General features: G+C 38.6%; 1 protein-coding gene across 1 annotated transcript; it reads right to left on the bottom strand.

Moving 5' to 3' along the window:
* Nucleotides 1-653: 653 nt before the first annotated feature.
* Nucleotides 654-10,710, bottom strand: LOC145998619 (uncharacterized). The gene is made up of 4 exons (XM_083135075.1): nt 10,543-10,710; nt 6,965-7,107; nt 3,991-4,098; nt 654-1,501 (listed from the first exon to the last, which is right to left on the bottom strand). The coding sequence occupies exons 1-4, from the start codon at nt 10,655-10,657 to the stop codon at nt 857-859; spliced, it is 1,011 nt and encodes a 336-aa protein (XP_082991201.1). The 5' UTR covers nt 10,658-10,710; the 3' UTR covers nt 654-856.
* Nucleotides 10,711-26,762: the final 16,052 nt, after the last annotated feature.

Below are 26,762 nucleotides of genomic sequence, written 5' to 3'. Positions count from 1 at the left end.
GGGAAGACCACCTGCTGGAATGTTAAAAAAAAGAAAAAAATGAAAAAAAATCTAATCATCTTGTGTCTGGAGGGCAGTGATTTTTGTGTATATACTGTAAATCTTCCTGTTTTGTACCTTGTTTCATTTGTACTTGGTACAGAGTCTGAAGAAGACCTTGCTACAAGGTTGAAACGTTACGTTTAGTTTATGTTTTAATATAAAATAGATTTCTGCCTTGGTCAGCATATTGAGTTTGTCATATCATGGAAACAAAGCTTAAGGGTGTTATATTATATATATACACATACATACGTACATACATACACACATGTACATATATGTATATACATGTATGTGTGTATATACGAGTACATTAGAACTTTTGATCCGTGTTTCTGTATCAGTATTTGTTTTATATAAGTGTTTCCACACTTATCGGGCACCGCGTAACATAGTAAGCGAGTAAATAGTAATCGCCCAATGTGATGTAAATTAAGCCACATAGTCCAGCGAAAATAGACTTTGCAACTTTTTAAATGCAAAAAGGTGAAAACTAAACGACAGCCATTTTAAACGACATCTAAAATGGTGGTTCATAACAAAAAGAAGGTCATCCGCCCTTCACCACTAATACGATGGGACACTTCGATATCTCAGGAGCTAGAGAACCTAGGAATTGTTATGAATACCAGACATTTAATTTAGTACAAAGATAGTGCACAATCAAAGTAAAACGGAGAAAAGGTCTGTTCAGACAGTTTTTACCCCTCGATGTCAATAACACAGTTTAACAGTGCTGTTTTCCAATCGTACACCTGACAGAAATGTTTTCAACCGCAAAACTGCTCACTATCGTCCGTTATATCTAAGTGCATTAAGTCCTTTGAGCAACGTAGTCTGCCGTCTCTGCCAAACTGCCAGAAATCTGACGTAGGTCCCGGGCTTCCAGTAGGCACAGTCTGGACTGTATGAACATAAGGCTGGAGTGGCACTGGCCGATCAACTCCATTTTCTCGCAGGACGAGTTCTCGGCACTGTCCGTCTCGTCCGTTATCGCTTCCAAGGCATCTTCGTTCGGGAGGATGTACTCCCACTGGTCCGCACCGTCCTCGTCGACCGATGGTCTCTCGGGAGATTCCATCGACTTCACCGCGCACTGAATCACAACTTCTTCGATCGGCTCTGGGCCATTGCTCTCATCCGACTGACCCAGAGGATCTTCTCCCACGTCACCAGCACTTTGTCCCTCGGCAAGAATCGTTGATGAAGTCTCGGTGATCGAATCTCCCTCCTCTGCGACCGCACCGCAAGAACCATCCTGCTCCATCTTGACGGCCGCGACACTCTCTTGGGGTGAATCTTCTTCCGACTTTGCAGTGGGATGGAACTTGTGCTCTTCCGGTTTAGGGAGGGTGAACATGTACAGCTCCCTCCCAACAATGCGCTCGCCTTTGGAAATATTGTCCTTCAGATTGAAGGAAAACTGTGCTTTTTTCTTCTTCATCACCAGTCCGGGTAGCTGAAGAGGTTAAAAAATGAAGTAAGGATCAAAATTAATGATCTCATAATAAAGGAAGCATACTAAGCGAGGATTCAAACTACTCATGCACATAACCAAAAGCAATGCAATAACATACACTATATAACCAAAAGTCACCGGACACCCAGTGCTATTCATTCCAAAGACACCAGTGAGGTAACTAATAAGATGTCGGACCCCCCTTTGCTATCATTACTGCATGTACTATTCGGGGAAGGCTTTCCACTAAGTTCTGGTATATTGCTGGTGATTTTTTCAATTCGTCCTGTAGCCTCGTAAATAGTTCATGGGTGCTTTACAGTCGAGTGAGTCTGGCACGCAACCGACGCTCCAGTTCATCCCAAAGATGTTCTTTGAGGTTCCAGTCGGAGCTTTGATCGGGCCAGCTAAGCACAGCCACCTGATTGTCCTCAAAGCACGATGCAATGGACCCTGCTTTATAAACACCACTCTTCATGTTACCTTTCCCCAAAACCAATGGCCCGAGCCCAAACCAGGAAAAATAGCCCCAAATCATGACACTACCCCCGGTGACTTTTGGCTTGATACTATATTAAGCAATAAGGCTGAGACAAATCATGTTTTAGGTATGGAGATCTCGGGAACTAGGAAAACTTAAATTATGAACTTTAGTCAATGGAAGTGTCCAGAAGAGCGAAGTTGTACTACACACGTCCTCTCTATTTGTCGGATTGCTCGACTCAACACCCACGCCATGAAAGCTATCTACACACCCCTTACCCTAGATTACATTACATAGTATATATTACTCCTAGATATATGACAAATATATTTAACAAATACATATATTTATATACGTTATAACATACTTGCGTACATTACATAACATTATAGTACATCGTTTGTCCCGTGCACCCACACGCACGGCACTAGCCGTTCCTCAGCTCTCTTTGTCCGTTCAAACCAGCCATGGCGCAACAACTGACAAACGAATTAGAGCGAGCGTTCCATGTGACCTTCAGAGCAGGTATGCCAACCATGAAAACGAAAATCAATCCCAAGTAACCGAATAAAAGCCAATTATTAACACGGTCGCAACAGGATGCATGCAAGCAGGGGCCGGGGACTTCTAGGACACCCTGTATATGAGGAACCACCTAACGATGGTGCAAGCGAAAAGTCTATAATTAAATGTGGTCTAAATTTCCTGCTGCCATCTAACTACCCTAAGAAACGATCATGACCGTTTTTTGTTTATTAAGGGACATTATATCGTGACCCTAATTAATGATAAAGTGTTGAAAATATATTTATGGTGCACGCAATTGTAGTTTATGATCATTGTCTATCTTTATACAATAAAAACCCATTCAAATTTAAAGAAAGAATGCTTGCATTTCATTTTTCTAAATTAACAGGCAGACTGGTAATATTTAAGGGTGGCAGAGCTCGTTAACTGTTGCCTATCGTCCTTCTCTACGGACGTTCCGGGTTCCACTCTTGACCAAGGCGTGGGTGCTCTTTGTATCAATTTCATCATATCGTCTCTTATCCTTATCGTCGTGATTAGGGCCTTCCCGATGGTGATAACGTCGTCGCCTTGTAATCAAGAGGTCCCGGGTTCGATACTCGGTTAGGCACATGGCACATCCCACTTTAAACTGTAGGTCCAGTCCCGATTAGCCTTTCTGTGCATAAAGTGGACTTAAACAATAATTAAATTCTAGTCGCGATTACTCAAAAGTGGAACAGGGTGACTACTCACCAGGAATTCCTTGAATTCCGTGAATTATGCGTGAATTATTGGCCCCGGGAATTCTGCATGCATTTTTCTCCGTAGACGTGAAAAATTTAAACTTGTATTAACCAAAACCCATTGAATTTATACATATTAATAAATGCCCTGAGGCAAGTGGAAAATATAGAAAATTTATCTGACAGACGGAAAATTATTGCAACATAAAATATCTTGAACTTTATTAGGTAATAAATTTCTTATACAATTAACAATTTTTCGTATATTTGTATATCCCGGAACATTTGTGACTTGTGTTTGTAGATGTATTTCGAATGTATGCAAATGAAGAGTCCGCGCCGTAAATTAAATATTTTAATGATATAGATATACCGTTTAATTGAATTGAATTACAATTTTGGATACATTGGAATCACACATACCCTTTAAATTGTTAATATATTTGTGTGTATGTGTGTGGGTGGTGAGAGGTGGTAATACGTAAGGTTTGCTTGTACGTTTGAGTTTTTAAAAAGTTCGCCTTGAAAACCGGGAATTATATTGTTGAATTCTATCATGGTCCTAGAGTTGTCACTCTGTGGAATAAAAGCAATGCCAAATAGAAATACTATGGAGAATGTCAGTCACAGTGCTCCAGTTTTGTTTCCCTGGGAATCTTCAGTTTAGTCACAAAGCAATTCTTGCAATTTTTAGTTATGGAAAACTTAATGAGGCTATCATTGGCTCACTGCGTCATCTGCTAGAACCTTACCTTATAATTCAGTCTGAATATCCGAGTCACCTTGACAGCTGCTGGGCATCCGACCTTTTTCGTTTCCTGGAAATGCTTGCATTGCTTCACCTCTACACCGCTCAGGATCTGTGGAAATACACAATGGATTCATAATGAAGCAATGCATTTCCAGACAATCAACAGAGCTTATGGTAGAATAAATTGGTCATTGTCTCCATGTTATCGGTAATATTTATACAAGTAGTAGAGACAATCCAGTGGAACTTCCACACAGGTTATACACATATATATAGTGCCTCCCCGATGGCGCAGTGGTTACGTCGCCGCCTTGTAATCAAGGGGTCCCGGGTTTGATACCAGGTGGAGGCGCATAGTGGTTCGAATCCCACTTTAAACTGTAGGTCCAGTTCCGATTTGCCTTACTTTGCATAAAGTGGGCTTAAAACATCAAATCAAATCAAAATCAATACACATATATACAGGATGATTCAGTAAAAGCGTGCAGAAGGAAACAGGAAATTGATGGAAATAGGTGATGCACCACTGGGCAGTTGCAGATATGGAAACCAAGGGTCGGAGAAGGCAGCGAAAGGACATATGGGCTGAATGCGTCGTCCATATGAATGGCAAATACGTAACATGTCTTGACAGGCAGTGACGCTGCTGACGTACAATGAGTAGCAACATTTATTGACATTGATTTACACGTAAGAGTTGCATATTTGTACTGTCAGCGGCAATAAAAATGGGACACCTAGTTCCTGAAATACTCGCTTCTTGCAAGGCGTTGTGTGTGTTGCCTAACTCTAGGGCGGCGGTAGAAGTTACCACTGAAATTTTCTATTAAAATTTACTTATCGCCGTAGCGTTGGGCAACACACATAACGCCTTGCATGAAAGCGAATATTTCAGGATCTAGGTGTCCAGGTTGTATTACCGGTGACTGTACATTTGGAAACTAGTGTCATAGCATTGACAAACCGGTGTTAACGACTCACAAGAATTGTCCAAAATGACAGACAAATCGCCAATCTCAATGCAAGCACGACAGTGTCGTACCCTTTCGCATATCCCTTGCTTGTTCCGAACATCACAAGCGGGTGACAATCCTGGCAGCTAATTCAATGTCAGTCCAGAAGAAGATTTTAGTGGATTCAGGTCGGGTGACCTGGCAGGTCGTAGAATAAATTATCCCTCTCCAACCAGCAAACAAGAAGTGTAACATCCAGGTGGTTGCGAACATCCACTCTGAAGTGAAGAGGTATCTCGTTACACTGGCTTCTCCGAGCCTAGGTTCCCTATCTCCAATTGCTCAGTGGTGCATATCACCTATTTCTTCATTCGTTTTTGCACGCTTTTACTGAATCACCCTGTATGTGTGTGTGTGTGTGCGCGCATATAAACGTGAGCTATTCTATTTTATAACAGGCTACATAGCTCTCAATTTTAAAGTAATATTGTCATAATCTTGGAGTGCCAATGAAGAAAGCCATTTCTATAAAATAATGTTCATTATTTTTACAAATTTTGATCCGTGTTTTTCTGTCCGTATTACAGCTACTTTCAAGTAAGCTGTAACAGGTTTTAAAAATATGGACAATTCAGGAACAGATAAACTCAAGTTTTGTGAGAAGGGTTACGAGGGTACAATTCGGACCAAAGAACTTGAGGAGTAGTGTACCCACTTGAGCCAAAATTGGGGATTAAAATGTACCCCTGTAATCCCCCACTCCGTTAGTGTGGCACGCAATACATATTTTTAAATTGCGGTTTGAAAAGAGAGATGGGAAACAACAAAATATGAATCCAGTCTTGAGGGCAGCATATATCTTTATAATTCGGCTACAGCGATTACAGGGTTAGCCTAAAAGAAATAGACACTTTCAAAGTTTTACAGAAATAAGAGTTATTATTGTTATTATTATTATTATTATTACTATTAGTTACTAATACTACTATTTTGCAAATCATAAAATTCAAATTCCCGCAGTGGTTGCGTCGTCGCCTTGTAATCAAGGGGTCCCGGGTTCGATACCCGGTGGAGGCACAAGTGGTTCGGATCCCACTTTAAACTGTAGGTCCAGTCCCGATTAGCCTTACTGTGCATAAAGTGGACTTAAAACACCAAATCAACCAGCCGACCAAATTGAATTTAAAATTATTTGGCTTTTTATACTATTTCAGACTCGACTCTACTGTTTAGATAGAAACTAGATTCGCCTTGCTTCCTTTCAATAAACATTTATCATTTTGTTGATGTACAGTAGTTTGTAGTTTTGTACTCTTTCACAATGCACAGATATCAATTAGTCAGAGACCACTTAATCTACTGTCCTTCGTGGTACCTCTGATCCAAGGTTTTACGTGCCGAAGGGTACTGTATAATAATAAAAATAATAATAATAATAATAATAATAATAGTTGCTACAACTTACGGCCTGTAAGTCACAGAAAACAATACTTTTTGTTACAAAATATATCTACCAGTTCAACATTCGAATTACATTAACTGTTTCCGGAAATGTCAAGGGTGGCAATTGCCCCACTGGTCCCCCTGCGGGCGCCCTTGTGAATGACATAAAAAGGCAATGAACAGGGTAAACAAGCAGCGGAAGAAATATAGAATATGATAGAGACAAAGAAACAGAGAGAAAGAAAACAAACGAACAAAGGGAAGCTGACGAATACAGAATGATAAACAGAAAGAGATTAAAGTAGAGGGAGAAACGGTGAGAGAAACAGTGAGAGAGAAAGAAAACAAAGGGAGAAAGAGATTGGGACTGGTGGATAAAGAAGAACATAAAGAAACAGTTGATAAACAAGATAGAGAAAGAGCGAAAGATAGAAAGAGAGAAAGAAAAAGAATAAAAAGAAAGACAGAACCGAAGACCACGTGTGGTGCACACTGCCATAACTAAAGAAACAATAGAACAGCAATTTTAAATAGTTCCCATATAATTTTTCGTAGTGAATTGTGGCTAAATAACCTCACCTTTTCGTTCCTTTCCTTGGCGTACTTCTCCTTCTTGTACGTGTTGGTGTCCTTGCCTTGGTGACACACGTACTTCCTGGTGCCAAAATGATAGTAGGGGACATTGCCTTGCCAATGGATCTTGGTTGTTTCAGAGAATTTGACTGCGGGAGACAAAGAGTTCACGTTAAGCGTGAAAAGTGAGTCTACAGCGAAATAAGTAAAGCAACAACTGCACACACATACACACGGGCGTAACTTGGAGCATAACTTTGGGTGGTAGAAAAAATTGGATCCCACTTTAAACTGCAGTTCCAGATCCGATTACCTTATCTGTGCCTAAAGTGGACCCTAAAATAAGCTGAAACAAACAAATAGCCACGCTTATGTAATCAGAAATCAAATCGTCTTGCTAGCTGCGCTATTCTACCTTAACAATCCTCTTAGAATTCTGGAAGTGTAACCCCCACAGGCAAAATATTACCACGGAGAGGGTGATTTGGGCGTAAGTAGGCATTATCATGCATCTATATTTGACTTGTATCTCCCTACTGTATATGTAAGCTATCCTTTATTAGTATTATTATTATTATCATTATTTGTTCCTAGTTCTATATTGAGGTCCTCTGCATTTCAAATCAAGATTAAGTAAATAAATAACGATCCTAATTGTTTATGAATGGTTTAACGAGACGACATTATTCTAGCAAAAGGACCTTTTGTTCCTTGATTCGCCATTTTTGTCGTATCTTTATATAGTTAGGTTCATCACGACAACGGCAAGATATAATAATTATGGAAGAAGAAAAAATAAACATCCTTTACTTGTTCGGAATTCGGAACTCGGAACAAATAGTAGTACAATATAAATATATATATATATATATATATATATATATATATATATATATATATATATAGGTACATATATGTATGGCAACATTTTTTTTTCGCGAGGATACGGGACCAGCACGAAAATCAGAAATATTCAAATGGAAGGGGGCAGTGTATGGTAATGTGGAATGTATGAACAGTGCAGATCTACTGTATCAGGTAGCGAACCCCCGAGACCCCCTTGCTCACAAGGCGATGACGTTACCACTGTGCTATCGGGAAAACCCTATACACACACCCACAATTATCTCGTTCATTCTACTTGCTAAGTTTATATTATTAAATCAATTATTTTACTGTAAAGTAAAAGGAACGCTGTTTCCATTCCACGCCTTATGAAATAAGGGTAGGGTAATAATCTCTTCCACTGACGAGCCCAAAAAGGGGGGTTGTTTGAAACCCCTCTTTTAGTGGCGTGTCCAGGATTTTCGAAATGGAGTGGTTACGTAAAGTCCGGCCAAGGAAGACGAAACTACCTGGAAAGGACGATTCCAAACGCGAGAGGGGAAGCAGGGAGAAGCACTTGCGTGGGTTCGCTTGTTGTGTTTATTACCGCTTTCTGTGCTGTGTTTGTGATGGCTCTTACAATTCGCAACAGACCGTTTCGAAGTGGAATGAGGAAAATTGGTGCGTTTTGGCCCCTGTTGCACATTCTACAAAACACCCTCGTTATGCTAGAAAATGTCACAAGCCATTCAGTTACTACATTTATATTTATAATACTATATACAACAATATTATTATTATTAAATACTATCCTGATTAATGTTGTGTACATTTGTGCTAATAATAATGTTTACTAAGAAGATCAATTTAATTGAATGATCGAAATAAAGCTACTGCTTTACGAACAAGTTTATCTATTAATGTGACGATATGAATACTTTCCTGATATGTTCTGTTTGCTGATATAATATATGACTGGCTTACATAACCCTTACATAATTAATAAACATCTCTTTATGTATTTTGGCGGTGATGTTACTACGTTGAAACTTCATTGCTGTTTCTACAGCAGACGATTTTCAAGGAACCCGCTTCCTGTCCAAAGCTCCGTCACCCCTATTTAGCCACTGAACGCGTCCGGTTGACGCATGCGCACTTCCGTCCAAGGTCTCGGCTAAGGAAGCCAGACCTTTTGGTAGACGGCCCTCATTTTTGCAATATTTTCCGGCCTTTGACATTCTTCTTTCAGAAATACTTGGCCAAAAGGAGGGGGCTGTGACCCCAGCAACCCCCTCTTGGGCACGCCACTGCTCTCTTTCGCTCAGTATTCCTTAAAAAAACTAAGTGGTGGAAAATATAGTGATGACTACTAAAAAATAAGAGATAACTGCGCCTTTCGAAAACCTAGTGCACGCCACTGATCCAAAATACAGAGACTCGTGTACATTTTTTTAAAAAAAAAGACGTTAGTAGACACACTTATAGACTAACATACAGAGAAATACGTGATAATTCTAGTTACCTGAGATAAAATATTCACTTTACACTCGCTAATTTTTGTTCATTTCGTCAAGGTTGACACTGTGTACTCGCGTAAGCAATGGGGTACGCAAAAGGGGCTGATGGGGCTACACCCCATCCCCCTCCGCAATTCTGAGAAAATCAATATTTTCAAATAAAAGCAGTGAAGACCTAGGGGGGAGAAATAGAGTGGTAGATGCAACCCCTCTTAAAATGACCCCAGATAACCATTTTTGATAGTGAAAAAAGTCTAAATATACGGTATATCTTATTGTGTATGCCACCCCTTAGAAGGCAGTTATGTAGCATCCACCTTTACAATTTCAGCTCCCCCCTAGCGAACGTCTTGTCAATGATTCTTGAGTCCTCGTGCATCCAGTCTTGATAATCGTTTGTGTGCAGAAAACGCGTGTATACATTTTCATAGGATTCAGTGACAAGCTTCTAAATGAGCAACAGTTCGTTGCACAATAAAACATTACGTTTAAATATCCTCCGCTCCAATGTAAGGTCGCTTTTGTTTGGCTATAGGGCTCGCAATCATGGCGACTCCATCCAATAATATGCATTTTTGATGACGTCAGTGAAGCATCTAAAAAAGAAGACGATCGCATCCCCCGTTTACAAATGTTCCGGACACGCCACCAGTTTTGCCACATGAAGGGAAATTTCCCTTTTGCAGGGAAATTTGGACCGAAATTTTAGCCAAGAGGGAAAAGGGAATTTCGATGAAAAATATCACAATTTCAGGGAAATTTTAAGACTTCTGACTTTACATTATTACAGTTTGTTGTGCGTCGCTTTTCTATATCTTCGGATAATTGTAAGGATAACAATTAACGATTTAATGGATTCCTGACCATGATTTTAACCTGGGACATCTCACCAGAAAGCGATGAAGCTGACATGTATGTGAAAAATTTGTGTAACATTTTTTATTCATACGAACATGGCCAACATAAATTTTACTGCTGCTGCTGCTACTACTACTACTACCACTGCTAATAATAATAATAATTATTATTATTATGTTTTGTTTAGGTGAAGGGAAAAAAATAGCCCAAAAGGGAAATTTTGTCCCTTTGAAAGGGAAATTGTGCCCTCAGATTGTGGCAACACTGCACGCCACTGCATACATACAAATACGCATGCAGGCTAAACCTTATCTGTGCTCTTGCTTAATCTTAAGGGTAGCAGTACCAAACAGTCAATAATAAAGAAATAAAGGCAAAACTTACTTTCTGCTTCAGAAAAATATTTTGGTCCGTAGCCATAGACGTATCTTGTGCCTGTGTCAGTCTGATGCTGCTGCAGTATTTTCAGAAACTCTTCAAATGTCTTGACGTATTTCATCCTACAGCGATAACGAAACACACCCAGGCCGCGGTGAAACGTTGGTTTCCAACACTAAACCTGCTTCCACGTATAGATCCAGCTGAAACCGGTTCTCTGACGTCACAAGAGGAACCCAGCTGTCGGTGAAAACCTTGAGGACTTCGCCGCTTGCTCTCACGAGTTGACGTGGTTTACAGTTTCTCCGCTAGATGGTTCTGTGCAACGTTTCTTCATTGGTGTAACGTTTTTGTAAGTAATATACACGTTTTTACCATGTATGCAATAAAGTTATTGGTCTGTAATTATCTACACTAAACTTGTGAAAAATTTTGGGAGAAATTTGACTTAAGAGGAAATGATCTATTTTGTATTTTATTCCACACAAAAATGATGCTGGAAAAATGGGCCTTTATTGAGTTATGTAAGATGTCTAACCTAGCACTGAACAGCATAGATAGTTTTATCTCCTGTCCTTTACAATTTCCACATTATTTCGTTCAGGTTTTGTGTAGATCAGAGACAAAGTATTGGTATTGGTTATTTTTTAACCAACCTCCTTCCTGAATGAAGATGTCCGTAATGCAAATTACACAGAACATTACATGTAAATGTTCTATTTCGTGACATAATTCTCTCTCTCAAAGTTGCCAATTTCTTGTGCTCAGGGTGGTATTTGTTGGAAGGGGGGTAATTTATCCATTCTGAATATGCTTTCTGTGGGCAAAGCGGACTTTAAAAAACTCAAAAAAAGAAAACAAAATAGTCAATACGAGAGGGAGTAAGCAAGAAGATATGTAAAATAAGACGGAGAAAGGGAGGCGAAAATCTACAAGGAAGATACAAGAAAAGTAAATGAAAGGGGGTAAGAAAGGATACAAATAAAGTAGAGAAGGAAAAACATGTAAACAAAATTTTCATATGCTAATGGTATTAACTTTTTCGGAAACGAACCTAACATCATAAATGATACTAGATAATTCGTTTGATTTTCCTTCGTCCTATCTAGCACAACGGACGGGAACTTGTGAACTGCGAAATCTAGATATGTTTCGCGATTTCCAATCGCTGATTTTGTCTGTAACGTAAACAATTGTTTCCCGACTGACGGGTATCATATTTGAAGGCGATTCGCTGTATGGTAAACACTTTATACCAGGTATTACAAAGTTGCGGGACACTTACTACCTTTACATGTTTATTGGGACACTTCTCTTTTCTCTAAATCTTTCCATCCAGACATTCTCTTTCATATCTTTCTCTCTCGCCTTGTTCTCTCCTTTCTCTCTCTTTCTCTCTTTTTCCACTCTCTTCTCTTTACAGCCGGGTCCTGTGGCCGAGTGGTTAGCACAGCGCGCTGCAATATCAGAGGTCCCGGGTTCGAATCCCGGCTAGGACATGGATGTTTGTGTTTGTATGTAATGATAAAAACCGAGAAAAGAGTAATATTGATATGAGTGAAAGTAGAGAAAATGCATGAATGACGGGGAATATTACCGCATAGGAGTATACCTTTTAAAAGAAATAAAAAAGTGGTTAGCACATCGCGCTGGGACGCCAAGGGTCCCGGGTTCGAATCCCGCTCGGGCTTGGTTGTTTGTGAATGTCCACTCATCAATTTCACATTTCAGCACTCATCCCCATCTTCGCAAATTAGCCAAGAGGCACAAAACGCGAAGTAAAATAAACTAAATCAAATCTTCTCTTTACTCTCCGTCTGACTACCATGCGAGGAACCCGGTTTCGATTCCCGGCGGGGGAGAACCGGAACTTTTTCAATCTGTTCAAGCGGCTCCGGCGCCCACCCAGCGTCGTATAAAGTGGGAACCTGGAGGATACCCTGGGGGATAAAGGCGGCCAGGGGCGTGCTGCTGATCACATCACCCCCAGCTCGGCCTAGATCAGGAAAGTGTGAGGCCCTAACCCCACATCCCCTATACACATTCATGGCATGGTGCAATGCACAGGGGAGTACTTCTCTTTATTCTATTTCCTCTTTCTCTAACCTCTTTCTATCCTCTCTTTCCTCTTTATCCCTCATTTCCTTTCCCTACTTCTATCTTGTCTCTATCTCGCTTTCTCTTTCTCTCCCCGTTTATCTTTCTTCTCTTTCTCCCCTCTCTTATCTTCCCCTCTCTCTCTATCCTCTCTTTCCAGCACAAAAGTAACGTATTAAACCTGCAACTTCGTATATTTCGTATATTGATTAAATCCCAATCTCTTAATTAGCATGCAAGGTTACAATATATTTTCTCGCAATCATATAAAATTACAATAACTGCACAAAAGTCATAGTTCGATTATGCCTCAAATAATATATTAATATTTTGTTATTTAATGCTAATTCCAATTCTTTTTTTAACTTACTGTAAATTATACGAGAGTCAAATCGGTTTAATTAAGGCAGATCTGGTGAAAGAGACCTCACGAATACATGTGCAAGCAGAGCGAGCGGCGTTACTGTATCGTTGTAAGAGGAGATGGAGGCTTCGTCGGTCGCGCTCGTGCAGTGGGAGGCCCCTCGTCATTTGATTAGAGGGAAACGGTGCAGTGTGGCATTGTAATAATGGCAAAAGAAACACGAGGTTGTTTCGTGAATATGAGGCCGCCTTCCACTGCGACATTTTTGCAAAGTACGGACATATTTGCAACCACTATATTTATTAGTGATCATACCGGCACGCTTGCAGTGTCATTGTTATCTAGGTGGGAATATTTTTTGTATCATCGTGATGCCATGCTTGCAAGTTGTTCCGCAGCCTGTAGTTGGTTCCTGGTCGTAGAGCAACTCTTGGACTCCATTGCAGCTGAAACTAATTATATATAAAAATGATACTTAAATAAATGACTCGGCTAAATTAAGGGTACAAATAATAAAAGTGCCATTAGTCGGTGTTTGAAGTTTCACTCTTCAGAATTTTGACCTGATAGTTTAATAGTCCCAGCCAAGAGCTGATCTAGCTGATTTAGGCCACTAGACACGTATCTTTACTTTGTTGCTGATACTTTGTCATGCCACTGCTTCTGAACACTCTATTGACTCCCCAATGGGGTCGTCGCCTTGTAATCGAGGGATTCCAAGTTCGATACCCGGTAGAAGCACACTTTAAACTGTAGGTCCAATCCTGATTAGCCTTTCAGTGCATTAATCGGCTTTAGAAACAGACTAGAAAACAACTGTGTATTAAAAATTATAACACTTTCAAAAAGATGTTCTTATGCAAGAAAAAAAAATTAACATAATTTTTAACTAAGTGGGAGAGATATACCCTGTATCACCGTCACTTTAAGCACTAATAATAATAATAATAATGATAATAAATAATAATAATAACAACAACAGTTATTATTATTATAATTATTGGCAATTCGTTAAAAACCATTTTTGAGGTCCTAACAATTCACGTACTATTTTTTCAAAATCTGGGGGGAAATAAGTTGAGAGGTTTTTAATTTGCTTTCTTCTACTTCGCTTTTTGTGCCACTTTTGGCTAATTTGCGAAGATGGAGATGAGTGATCACATGATGAAATTGATGAATGGACACTCACAAGCATCAACGCGAAGGCCGGAATTCGAACCCGGGACCTCTAGCGTTGTAGCGCGATGTGCTAACCACTCTTCTTTTTTTTTTTTTTTGAAAAGGAATACCCCTAACCGGAAGTATCCCCCTTTTTCATTATATTCTCAAGATTTTCATTTCTCGGTTATTCTCAATTTTCAGTTTTTCTCATTTGGACAAACACAAATACACATGCCTTACCCGGGACTCGAACCCGGAACCCCTGGCGTCGTAGCGCGCTGTGCTAACCACTCCGCCAAGGAGGTCGACACCACTCCGCCAAGGGGGTCGGCTCTTCTCGAGAGGGAACGTGGAACAATATAATTAGGGTAAAAACTTGAAGATTTGCGAACACGTGATACAGATACAGGCGGAACACATAGTATCGTATTATGATCTGATGCGGATACAAGTGTGGACGTGGGTTTAGATTCGTTATCCAGGCGGCGCCAATGTTTCGGGTACGTGATGGACGAGCCAACTGAATAGGTGAAGAGGCTGAGCTTATTTTCGTGTTTCTTTTCCTCACAAGAAATTGGAAAACCTTCAGCCTCCTCCGACCAGATTATGCAACGCCCGAGAAATTATACCATCTCTCCACACGATATCTTTCCTTTTTTTATCATCACTGACCCAGTTCCTCAAGAGTCACAGGCTGCCACGAAGCAACGACCCCGTGGCATAATGAAGACCTTCTATTTCAACCTCTCTCTACTCAAGAAAGGGGCGACGAATGGCACCCGCCCCCGCTTACCTTATTTAATTAGGAGCGAATAGGAACGTCCATATGCTCAATTGGTTAAATTAAATTGTCGTCAGGAGCTATAAGAAAAATCGAACTTATACTTCAAGGTTGTTGAATCGTTTTGTGCCTGGAAATGTTTTTCTTCAACGACGATAGATGGCAGCAGCAGCATTTCTTTGCTTCTTTTCTCGGATGGAGTCAAGTGGAAGGTAGAAATTTTACATTTACTCTCCCTGTTTGAATACAAATCAGACAAGCAGAGAAACAAGATCTTAGAAGAAGTAAAAAGTAAAGTGCTCCCCTGTGCTTTGCACCAAGGCGTATAGGGGTGTGGGGTTAGGGCCCCACACTTTCTTGATCTCGGCCGAGCTGGGGATGGTGTGATCAGCACCACGCCCCTGGTCACCTTTACCCCCCAGAGTTTCCTCCAGGTACTCCCCCGCCGGGGATTGAACCCGGGTCTCTGGCATGGTAGTCAGACGCCCTTACGACTTTTTTTAAAACAAGAAGGCCCCTGAGCGGAGGCTTCCCCCATCACACTTTATTCACTCATATCATTTCACTCAATTCTATTTCAGCACGTTTCAGGACAGACGATCACAAACATATATGTCGGAACCTGAATTCGAACCCTGGACCCCTGGCGTTGTAGCGCGATGTGCTAACCACTTCGCCACGGGGACCGACAACGACTGAGCTACCGCGGCTTCACAAAATCTTAGTACTAATCTTAATTGATTGATTGATTGATTTGTTGTTTTAAGTCCACTTTATGCACAGTAAGGCTAATCGGGACTGGACCTACAGTTTAAAGTGGAATCCGAACCACTTGTGCCTCCACCGGGTATCGAACCCGGGACCTATTGATTACAAAGAGAAGACGCTACCACTGCGCCATCGGGGAGGCCCCTAGTACTAATCTTAATAATTTTTTAACATATTTGTAAGATTAATACCGTTTTCTCGTGATAATCTCAAGTATTATGAATGTTGTATTGAATATAGCGTTATTCTCAGCGTAACATTTGTTCTTCTGCACGGTTTAATCAAGTTTAACTTAAACCAATGATTTTAGGTGATAAATGAAGCGTGTATAACTGAAAATGCAGCTAGATTACAGCCCCTGAATATTAAAAATCCATGAGAATCCCATGCTAGGCATCGACCAAAGATGAAGGAATCAAAATGACGATGAGAAAACTACTACTACTACTAATTATTATTATTATTATTATTATTATTATTATTATTATTATTATTGCTGTTGTCATTTCCTTGAGGAGGCTTAGTCCAGCAGATGAGTGAATATCCAGCACAAGTTTTTTTTTCTTTCACACAGCATACAATGTGTAGGTTACTGAAATGCACAATTATTATACTTTGTTATTAAATTGTAAACACCTTCAAGAAAAAGCTTTAAAAGAAATTTTAGTCATGAAGTTTTTTTTGTTTGACCTTAAAACTTAATTTTTGGAATTTTGAAAACTATGTAACCAGTTATTATTTTTAAAAACTTAGGGGATTTTTAGTCTGACCCAGCCAGGAATAATACTGGAAAGAGAACAGCAGAAGTGAAATTGGAGGGGTCGCGTGGGTGGGCTACAATTCCGAGAAAAAATACTGTTTCACTCAAGTTTCAGAATTCCAAATGTATGAAAATTCTAGATGGATCGTTTCAAAATTGTTTTCTTGTATTCTTTGAAACTTCGAATAAATTTTTGAAAATGAGTTATAGATTTTTGTTTCTGAACTTCAATTAATCTAACATGTGAGAATTTTCGGGGGGGGTTCGAACCCTAGAAACCCCCCTCTAAATACGGCCATGCAATTCGCCACTGACTTGATTGTTTGCACAAATCGTACGCTTGTTTCCTTGCGCACTCCGAGGTTTCTTTGGTTAAAACTGACAGTGCCGTAACATTCTACAGTACACTAGTTCTTGGTAATAAAAGCAACAATAATGTCTAGGGAGGTGAACCTTCTGATTCTCCTATGTGTTACTAATTAGGACTATGACACCTCACACGTGAAAAGCATACGATGTGTACAAACAACCAAGTCAGTATCGGATCACAACCATACATTCGCAATTACTATGTCGCAAACGGTTCAATTACGACCCCATGTTTACTGATACTGTTTTTTGCTTCTACTATCGTTGTTATTGTTTTTATTTTTTGTTATCTTTCTTTCTACTTTACGTTGTTTCAGTGTAAAATGGCCAAATAAAACTGTATCTGAAACTCTGAGTAAATAAATAAATAAATTTCAGTTTACGCAATTGCTTCTGGTACACCCTGTATACAAACCGTATTATCATTGAAACAGCATTCGTGACTCAAGAAATGTACAATTGAAATTCATTGAGCAATGTTCTTATTGGAAATATTAAAAAGTCTGAAATTGCACTCGTACACGATCAGAGAAAATTCACAATTTCACATTTCATCGATAGGTGGCGGTATGTAGGACAAGAGAGAGGAAATAAATACATTAGAAGAAACAAATGTAATTTTCTTTCCAAAGTAAGATATATATCAGACACTCGAAAGAAGTGTGATGTATTTTCACAGTATTATCTGGGAGACTAGAGAAACTGTGTGTTCATAATGAATGGCATAAAATACTGTAACAATATGTTATTTTCACAAATATATATATAGGTACGTTTTAAATTTTGTTTAAATTATAATTTAGATCAACACCAAAATTTCATAGTTGATTGTCGGCAATAATGTTTTATCACATCACTAACTATTGTAGAAATATACATATTCTTTGCTTTATAATTGCAATTAAATAAATTCGGACTCATCATACTCGTACTTGCAAGCCAGAACCACGTGTTCACACATTCCGCGTCGCTTTCTCTTCACCACAGACTAGAAATAAGCACTTTTTACTACATGCTTTCCTCGATAATCGATTTCAATATCATGCGCTCTGATTGGCAGACGGTCTGTGTTGAAAGTCTTTATTTAGAATCGTTTCTAGATAGAAGTTCTTAGACGTTTACTACGAATTCGAGAAGACACATGACGTGTGCTCTGACGTCACTTCTTTCAAGTGTGGAATTCAATGCGTTGTTCGTGTGATCGTGAATCTTAATTCTGTGCTCATTGAAACACTCAACCTGCCAATATAATACACACGGTTCTCGATACATATTCACAAGGCACCTAGAGCATACACTTCCTTCCGTCCAAGTAATTCTATAACTCCCATTCTTCTTCCATTAATTTATAATTCCTATTCAGTGTAAAACGTAAACCATCCTTCCAATAAAGTTTGTACTCTAAAAAAGATAGGTATTTATGCTTAGGGCTAGAAAATGATTCATAAATTGTGATATCCCATTTCCGTGCGTGCGTGCGTACGTGAGGGGAGCCCGCATGTTTTTATTTATTTATTTATTTATTTTTCACTCTCAGGATATGCGGTTAACCTCACAGGACATCCTTTAACATTCTCTATCTTTTAGGAAATCCAGCATTGTCCCTTCCCTTCTTCGCAAGATACAATACGGCGTGAGGGGTTACAGTAAAGTTGCATTACTCACGTGGCTATCGATATATACCCCTTCCTCCTCCTTGGAATAAGGGAAACTTGCCTACTTATTATTCCTCCTTTCTTTCATTTGTAACTCTTTAGTCTATTTCTTTTCTTGTTTCTCCTTTCTAGCTTTCGAGCTTCTTGTCTAGGTTTAACTTCATTTTCATTCCATGTCTTCCCATTTTCGGGTTCTTCTTTATCGATCTTCTGCTATTCCTCTTCCTTTTCCGTTTTTTCTACTGTCTACATTCCATATTTCTCTTTCTTTCCCATTCTCTCCCTCTTTCTCTCCCTTCACCTTCCTATCTATAGCTTCTCTATTTCTCTCTCTCCTTTCCTTTCTTTCGCATTTTTCTCTCGCTTCTCTATCTCTTCTCTTTCCCTCCCACTCTTTCTCTTTCTTTCGCATCTTTGTCTCACTTCTCTTTTTCTCCCCCTCTCTCTCTCTATGGTTTCCCTACTTACTCCATAGAGCAGTGGTTCCCAAAGTTTGCGCCCTGGGGCGCCGCGAAATGTTTCAATATTTTCACTGAAATTACATACTTGTTAGTCTAAACACACCTTTTGTACTTTTTACAAATATAATATTTCTGAATTTGAAATATGTGTTTATTTTTTAACTTAAGACAAGCCACCTAATCACACTAACAGAGCGCTGAAAGTGTAGATAGGCCTATATTCTGATAAAACATTAAAATGCTGACCAAGGCAGAATTTATTGTATCTAAAAAATATACACAAAAAACGTAACGTTTCCACCCTCTAACAGGGTCTTCTTCAGACGAAGATTAGAGGGTGGAAACGTTACGTTTTTTGTGTATATTTTTTAGATACAATATATTTTGCCTTGGTCAGCATTTTAATGTTTTATTAACATGGAAGCAAGGCTCAACAGTGTTACTATATTCTGACTTGGGCGCCGCAGAAAAATTTTGAAACACTAAGGGCACCGTGAAACGAAACAGTTTGGGAACCACTGCCGTAGAGGATTATGTTGGTTGTGACTCCAGGCACCAGAACCTCGTTAGTCTGTAAACTGTACTACGTGGATGGGAGGTTGACATTTGAGTGTCTTCGGAAACCATCATTTTACTTAAGAAGCTATCGCGGCCAGGTTGTAGGCCAAGAGGAATGTTTATCCTCGTCACATTTGTTTTCCGATAGAGGCCAGCCAACCCCAAAACTGAACTCAGGATACAGGTCCGTCCGAGTTGTGAGGTATTACAGGTAGTCGTGTCCTATGAGTGGGCATCAATAAGTTTCGCCTGCATAGGACTGAGCCGATAGCAATGCCACTGTGTCGGTATCGGAAATTATCGGTTGGAATTCATTTACCGATACCAGCCGATACTTTTCCGGGATTTTGGTCTTTCACGGACTCCGCAAAAATGCCTCTCGACACTTTCGCTGAGTCTAATTATCCTGGATATTATGCAAAATTAGAACTCTCTCTTTATTTTTTATCTTTCTTTTGTGAAAACACTTACTTTTGTGATTTTTTCATGTTTTAAAGATTAAATCTTGATCAATTACATAATTGGTGTGGAATACTTAAACACGATTCTTAATGAATATTTTTAATAACTTTTTTTTACAATTTTCAAATATCGGTGTGTAATACATCGCTAATTGAAAATGTTCAACTCACGTTTTGTAGATTTATGTAAAATAATTTTAAAATGTATCATGTCTATTATGAATACAGTAATCTAAGTAAAAAAACTTAAATTACATAACCTTGAAATTAGAAGAAATATATTCTGTCATCCGTTTATAGAAAATATCTTAGCAGGTGTAATAGATAGTAAAACAAATCTGGAAAATTATGCGTGAAAGTGCCTAATTATAACACCAGAAGACATCATAATATAATTGCAACTACAGTTATGAAATCCAACACTTGGATGGGCAAGTTAGTATGGTTAGCACAGGTGAATGTCCTAATCTATGGAAATTAAATTCGACAAAAGTGTAAGCTATTTTAAGAACAATTGTGTCTTGACTTTTATATATATATCCTTTTTTAATTCTGATGTATTTATTGAATCTATATTATTGCAACCCTCTTTTTTGTATTCTACCCTTATTTTGTAAAATAGTTTTATGCATGTGTGTTAAACCACAGTGTTGTATAAAGGCTAAACTTTTAACAACACTTAAATAAATACATTTCATTTCATAATTGCATACACTTACATGTATAAGGTTCTGGATTCGAGTTCTAGCCCATGGTCCTGCCTTTGTGCCTACATGTCTTGGATTCTTGCACAGGGTGGGTGTCTACCAGTCAAGATGTGAAGAAAAAGTCCAGTAATCAACTTGTAGGTTAACTCAAAAAAAGGTCGAGAAATTATGCTTGTGGTCAGTAATTCTTGCTATTTTTGTACAGTATAGTGAATTTACATTGCTATATACCTGTAGTGGGATATGATAAATTTGAATATTTGGAAATCAAAAATTGTGATGAGTGGTAGTTAAGATTTGAGCACTTTGTTTCTTAAGTATTACATTTTTGTGTGCATGAAGTTTTGTAATAATATTAAATAATGTGGCCATTCTCCATCAAGGATGAAGTCTGAAGCATTAATTTTCACATGCATTAATAATTATAGCCAGTATAAACCTCTTGTTAACGTACAGCTTCAGTGTTCATCTTAACCGACCTTGTCGTAGGGGTTTTTCATTGAATAAAAATATATATATTTTCTTAATTTCCAACTATATCTAAGTGGGGGGCGATGAAATAAATGTTAAAAAAGAGGGAAGGGGTAAGGTCAAGAAAAAGTCATGAAAAAGTCAAGAATTTCGATTTGTTATTTTGGCAAGACACCCTGTTGTAGTGAAAAGAAAGCCTTGCGTGTCGATAGATGCAGCGTCAGATGTTCCAAAGCCAAATCATAAATATTGCGTGTGTAATGCACGCGAGGAATTTGTTTACATGCAACTTGTCCATTCATGCACTATTAGCTCATACGTGACATAACTGGTCGTCAGTGCAACGCGGATGAATATTTGTCCCGTGATGTAATTGTATGGCTCATTTTGCGTCCTGGAGTTATTGGGGTGGGGGGTTAACTCGTATGTTTTTCGGTCTGCGTGCATTCCAATTCTAATGTAGAGACAAAATGCATAACTAACTAACTCTCTAGCCTTTTTAAACCCGAAAGTTTATGGCTGCAGCAACACAAGCATTCCACCTGTCCCTATCGGGGGCAAGATCAATCCAATCTTCTCCTTCCTTACCGATTTTCTTTACGTTATCCCTCCATCTTCGTCTCGGCCTTCCTACAAGTCTCTTACCATCAGGTTTCCCAACAAGAATCTTGCAAACTCTTCTTTCCTCTCCCATTCGTGCCACATGGCCTGCCCACCTCAATCTTCTTGATTTAATTATTCTAATAATATCTGGACAGGAATACAAATTATCAGGGTGGCTCAGTCTAATCTGTATCTCTACCAAAAAGGCTTCAACCACCATCTGTTAGCGCGAGAGAAGGAAGGATCGGGGATGCTTCGTGACGAAGTCGCAATTAGTTTCTTTGCGAGCTCGTTTGGAACATTCTGGCTGGGAGCTTGTTTACGCCCCGTCACTAATTAGTATTATTACTATTATCCATCTCTTGCGAAGAGGAAGAACGGCGTTAGAGGCTGCTGAAGATGGACATATTTCTGGGAAATTGCCATGACTTTTATCAAATTTTAATAACCAATCTCCGCCATTTTTGCAGTGTTGCCAACGGATGTGGAAAATTACTGACTGCAATCAAAGCACATTTTATGGTGACATTTGCTTAGCTAACATACAATTGCAGACCACGTAATACGATCTTACACTCCTCGAAATGTAATATTCTAATAAATCCCTATCATAATCGTACATAAATGTATACATGGGCATATGTTGAAAATAATAATTAGCTATATTAATTTTGCCAGTTTAATTGTTTAAACATTAATTTTTCTCAAAATTTTCAATTTTTTGTTACTGGAAAAGTTATTTCGACACAAATGTTTTTGTCATCAAAATTAGACCCTGAACTTTAGGAACATCAAAATTATTTTATAAAATTTACGTAGAATTTACTACGGTCATGTTAAATATTTTTCATGTTTATCTAAAAAAACATGAATATAAATTGTCTGTGTTCATTTAGCCTGGATGGAGCATTGGTTTCAAACATAGTCTGCTGACTCCTACGAAGTTGGTTTTCGAATGTTAAAAAGCTGTGGCAGAATTTTGTCATTGTTGGAAAGGGGGTATGAAGGAAGGAGCAATTTCAATCAAAGTTCTGTGTTGTTCCTTCCTTAATTTGTTCTTATAGACAACCATTCGTACCTTGATGTAATGTACAATAATCATAACAATTTATAAACACTACGAAAAATTAAAAATTGATTAAAAAGAATGGTACCTTATTCTAAAATATTGGTAACATTTTAGGTAATGACAGGGGAATCATTCACTGACCCCCTCTCCTCCTATAAACACGCCACTGCACACTTCATCGAGTGATAGGTCTATATAGTCGGAACGAGAAATGCACGCGGTCAATAGGTTCGCATGTGGATATGTAAATGAATTTATATTTCAGATCTCGGTTCGAAAGCGGATCACGAATGTGATCGTGATTGATCGTTGGCTGGATGCGTCTGGTCAATCGTGAAGAGGGCTTCTTTTCAAGTGGGAAAATTTCCCAGCATATTTTTTTCTTGGAAAATGTCCGAGGTGCTGACCCTAGCCACATGGTTTTCGAGCCTCTATGAAAGATAACTATGCTCAGTCGGTGGCCGAGTTTTGCCTGCAATCTAATTAAAACTAAGCTTTATAATTATTTTATTATAATTATGCCTCGAGGGCATTATTTCATGGTGGTATCATTCAGGTTCATCATAAAAATGTGGAAGAATTATGCAATTTGCTCTCACCTTGACTAATCACGTGAAAATTAGCGAATACTACAAAGTTTCTCTGAAATTTCTTTATACGAACAAGATGACAATTTGAAACTTTCGTGGCAATGTTCTCAGGTAACCAAGTTGATGAAATAGGGAATTTCGTCTTGCTGGTGAAAGAGGATAGCAACGTTTATAAACGTATTCAGAATATTATAAGAATATTTCCTTATGTATGATACATTCTTTACCTTGATGTAAATACATTCATCGTTCTCTGACTTAGTAGACAGTTTTTTTCACTCCAGGGCCTCCCAAATGGCGCATTGGTAGCGACGTCGCATCATAATCAAGGGGTCCCGGGTTCGATACCGGGTGGAGTCACATTGCACACTGGTTCGGATCCCACTTTAAACTGTATGTCCAGTACAGATTAGCCTTTCTGTACATAAAGTGGACTTAAAACACCAACTGATTTTTCACTTCCGGCTTTCCGACATTGCGCCTTACGCCTCATGTCACTACTTTAAATTCCACTCTTCAAAATCAACAACTTTACCACAATTTTAACAAGGAAAATTTTAAGGCAAGGAAGTCTCCAGTAAGTCGATTGGTCGACCAGTAGCTACCAATTTAATAGGAAGTAGGAAAGGCCAGAGAATATAAGGAAACAACCACATTGGGAAACTCAGGATCTAACCAAATAGCTCAAGGTGTGTATTGTGAAAGATGCAGAGAAGTGAGGACATTATCGAAAGGCAGGAACAAATAGAGAAATGCGACAAGTAAAAAGTTCCACAGCCCTTTCTGTAAATATAATGGCAAAGGGAAACAAGGAACAAAGAAGATAGAAAGAAATTAGAACAAGAAAAATATTCGAGTTAAATATTCGAATTACAAGAAAAGAAGAATAAGAATTTAAGAGAAAAGGAACTGTTAAAATCCACTTATCGCCGTAGTGTTAGGCAACACACATACCACCTTGCAGGGAAGCGAGCATTTCAGGTGTCCGATTTTTCTTGTTGCCGGTGAGTGTACCTGGACTTGCCTGAAGAAAAATTAACTTTACAATCGATTTAGGAAGATGTTGTAGTTTACTTATGACGCTCTACCAATGAAATTCCACCGCCCTATTTGTGTTCCCAATCCGGTCCTCTTGACAGAGTGTGTGTGTTAGGTTATAGATATCTTCGGATAGATGTCTGTCAAGGGACAGTACTTCGTTTTCATCTTTTTCCCTGAGAGCAGGGAATTAATGGCATTGATAAACTCTACTAGTACGCCGAATATCCAACCATAATAACATTTCCTTTCATGTTGGAAAATTAAATACAGGGTGTTCATAAAGTTCCGGTAGCATTACAATGTACATTATATTTGTAATGGTACTGGGACTTTATGAACACCCTGTATATTTGGCCATAATTGGGACCAATCTTCCTATGAAGACATTAAAGTTTAAAATTTGGGGATGTGGGAAAAAAATATTTTCTGAGTGTCAAAAATCCTATGTTTGGGTTTTTTTTTTGGCACGGGTTGATCGATTGATTGAGTTGGTGTTTTAAGTCCACTTTTATGCACAGTAATGCTAATCGGGACTGGGCCTACAGTTTAAAGTGGGATCAGAACCACTATGTGCCTTCACCGGGTACCGAACCCGGGACCCCTTGATTGCAAGTTTGCCATCGGTGAGGCACCTTTTTTGTCACGGGAGAGATATCCTGATGCCTAGCATTCGTTGTCAAGACACAATGTATTGATTGGACAGTGTTCTCCAATGACGTTTGGAAACTTTTACACTATCCAACGGATTTTATAAAAAACATAGGCCAGTCAAAATGAATTTGCATTCTAGAATCCAATATTTGGTGTGGCATATTTCAACTTATCATAAAAATTGTATTCTGTCACAAACAGAGAAGACAGGAAGTACAGCTTTCTTCCCTAACAATACATGTTGAAGACAGTACAAGACACAACAGAGGAATGAATTATATTTTCCTTCCTTTAACGAAGCAATGCATTTAAGATGCTGCATGGAGACATAAAAATGATTACTCATAAAATTGTTTGGCGTAAGTTCTTTTGGGTGATTCTGGAGACAATTGTAAATTTTATTACCATTTCTTTCAGAGGGTTAAAATGGCAATTATTATTTCCACTTACATCTCGAAGAAATTAACATTCAGCAAAACAGTGAAAATCCAACATTGTTTAACACGTACATACGGAGACCATCGCAGCATTTGTGTTTCAAATCTTTTTCATGAGACAAAGTTCGTTAATATTCAAGGATTTCCAAATATTAACATTGTATTGACATAATAAACGTTTTTAAGATCAAATGACACATTTAAATCGCTTCTTCGAGCTTAGAAACATCGCATTGGTCTTTGCGTGTGACGATTCCTTAAAATATATTTGTTGCGTTTTTGGAATTCAAACTTGCAACATATCTAAATTCCTTGCAGTAAAACTGGAAATATAAGGAATTCCATAGTCCTCAAAAGTGTGGTGGCAATTTGGTTTCTTCCAGACCGTAAGTATTCAAATGAATGAGGAAACAAAGGAATTTTCTTCCTCTGGATATTCATAAATACTTTTACAGCATTACAAGTTAATTTTAAAGGGAGACAGGGACAATTCTGTCACAGCTTAACTAAGATAAGGATGCCCGCGAACGAAAGTGCACAGTCATTTACTATCTCCTCTAGTTTCCCCTTGTCTCGTGCCTATGAGCCCTGCGACTACAGGGCCACAAGGACATTCTTAGTCAAGCGGAACTGTCAAAACGTTTTTTTAAAGTAATGGAAATCTTAGTTGGAACTTCAGGTTATACAAAATTGTGTCCTTTCAAATAAAAATGGTTATTAAATAATAAATTAAATAGTTCAAATTGTTACTATTGTTATTGTAATGAAACAATGAGAACTGACTTCTATTAGAAGATGCATTACACATAGAAATGATTATTAGTAAAATTGTTTGAGCTAGGGTATTTTTGTGAATTGATTATTTTCTACCGATTGTAATGCTTAAAAATATATCTAAAATGTAAAAACAAATTCCTGAACCCCCTTCTTTTTCTGAATTCTGTTTATCCGTAATACCGCTTAGGAAGGTCAAATTCTGTTTCCGATCATATTGTTGTGAAAATTTATCCATTCTCGTAATTTTATCAATTCTGATCGCTGATACATTTCTTCTTTAAGATGCGTCAAAATGTTGAAGCTTTAGCTGTGTTGAGTAGCAAATTGACTAGAATATTAATATATACAAAAGCAGGAAAATTAATTAACTGTACGAACCACAGGACTCTAGTACCAAACTAAAAAGTCCATACTTTCACCATTAGCCAAATACAAGACAGGCGAA

Source organism: Lepisma saccharinum, chromosome 14 (genome assembly GCF_977018435.1).
Source record: "Lepisma saccharinum chromosome 14, izLepSacc3.1, whole genome shotgun sequence".
Classification (NCBI taxonomy): domain Eukaryota; kingdom Metazoa; phylum Arthropoda; class Insecta; order Zygentoma; family Lepismatidae; genus Lepisma; species Lepisma saccharinum.
This window is presented reverse-complemented; position numbering and strand designations above follow the sequence as displayed.

What these genes read in the sequence shown, in the direction of transcription:
- LOC145998619 (XM_083135075.1), bottom strand. Translation starts at nt 10,657, where the DNA reads ATGAAATACGTCAAGACATTTGAAGAGTTTCTGAAAATACTGCAGCAG. An exon ending in ATATTTTTCTGAAGCAGAAA is followed by an intron (nt 7,108 to 10,542) that starts GTAAGTTTTGCC and finishes TGTCTCCCGCAG; the next exon opens with TCAAATTCTCTGAAACAACC. An exon ending in CCAAGGAAAGGAACGAAAAG is followed by an intron (nt 4,099 to 6,964) that starts GTGAGGTTATTT and finishes GTATTTCCACAG; the next exon opens with ATCCTGAGCGGTGTAGAGGT.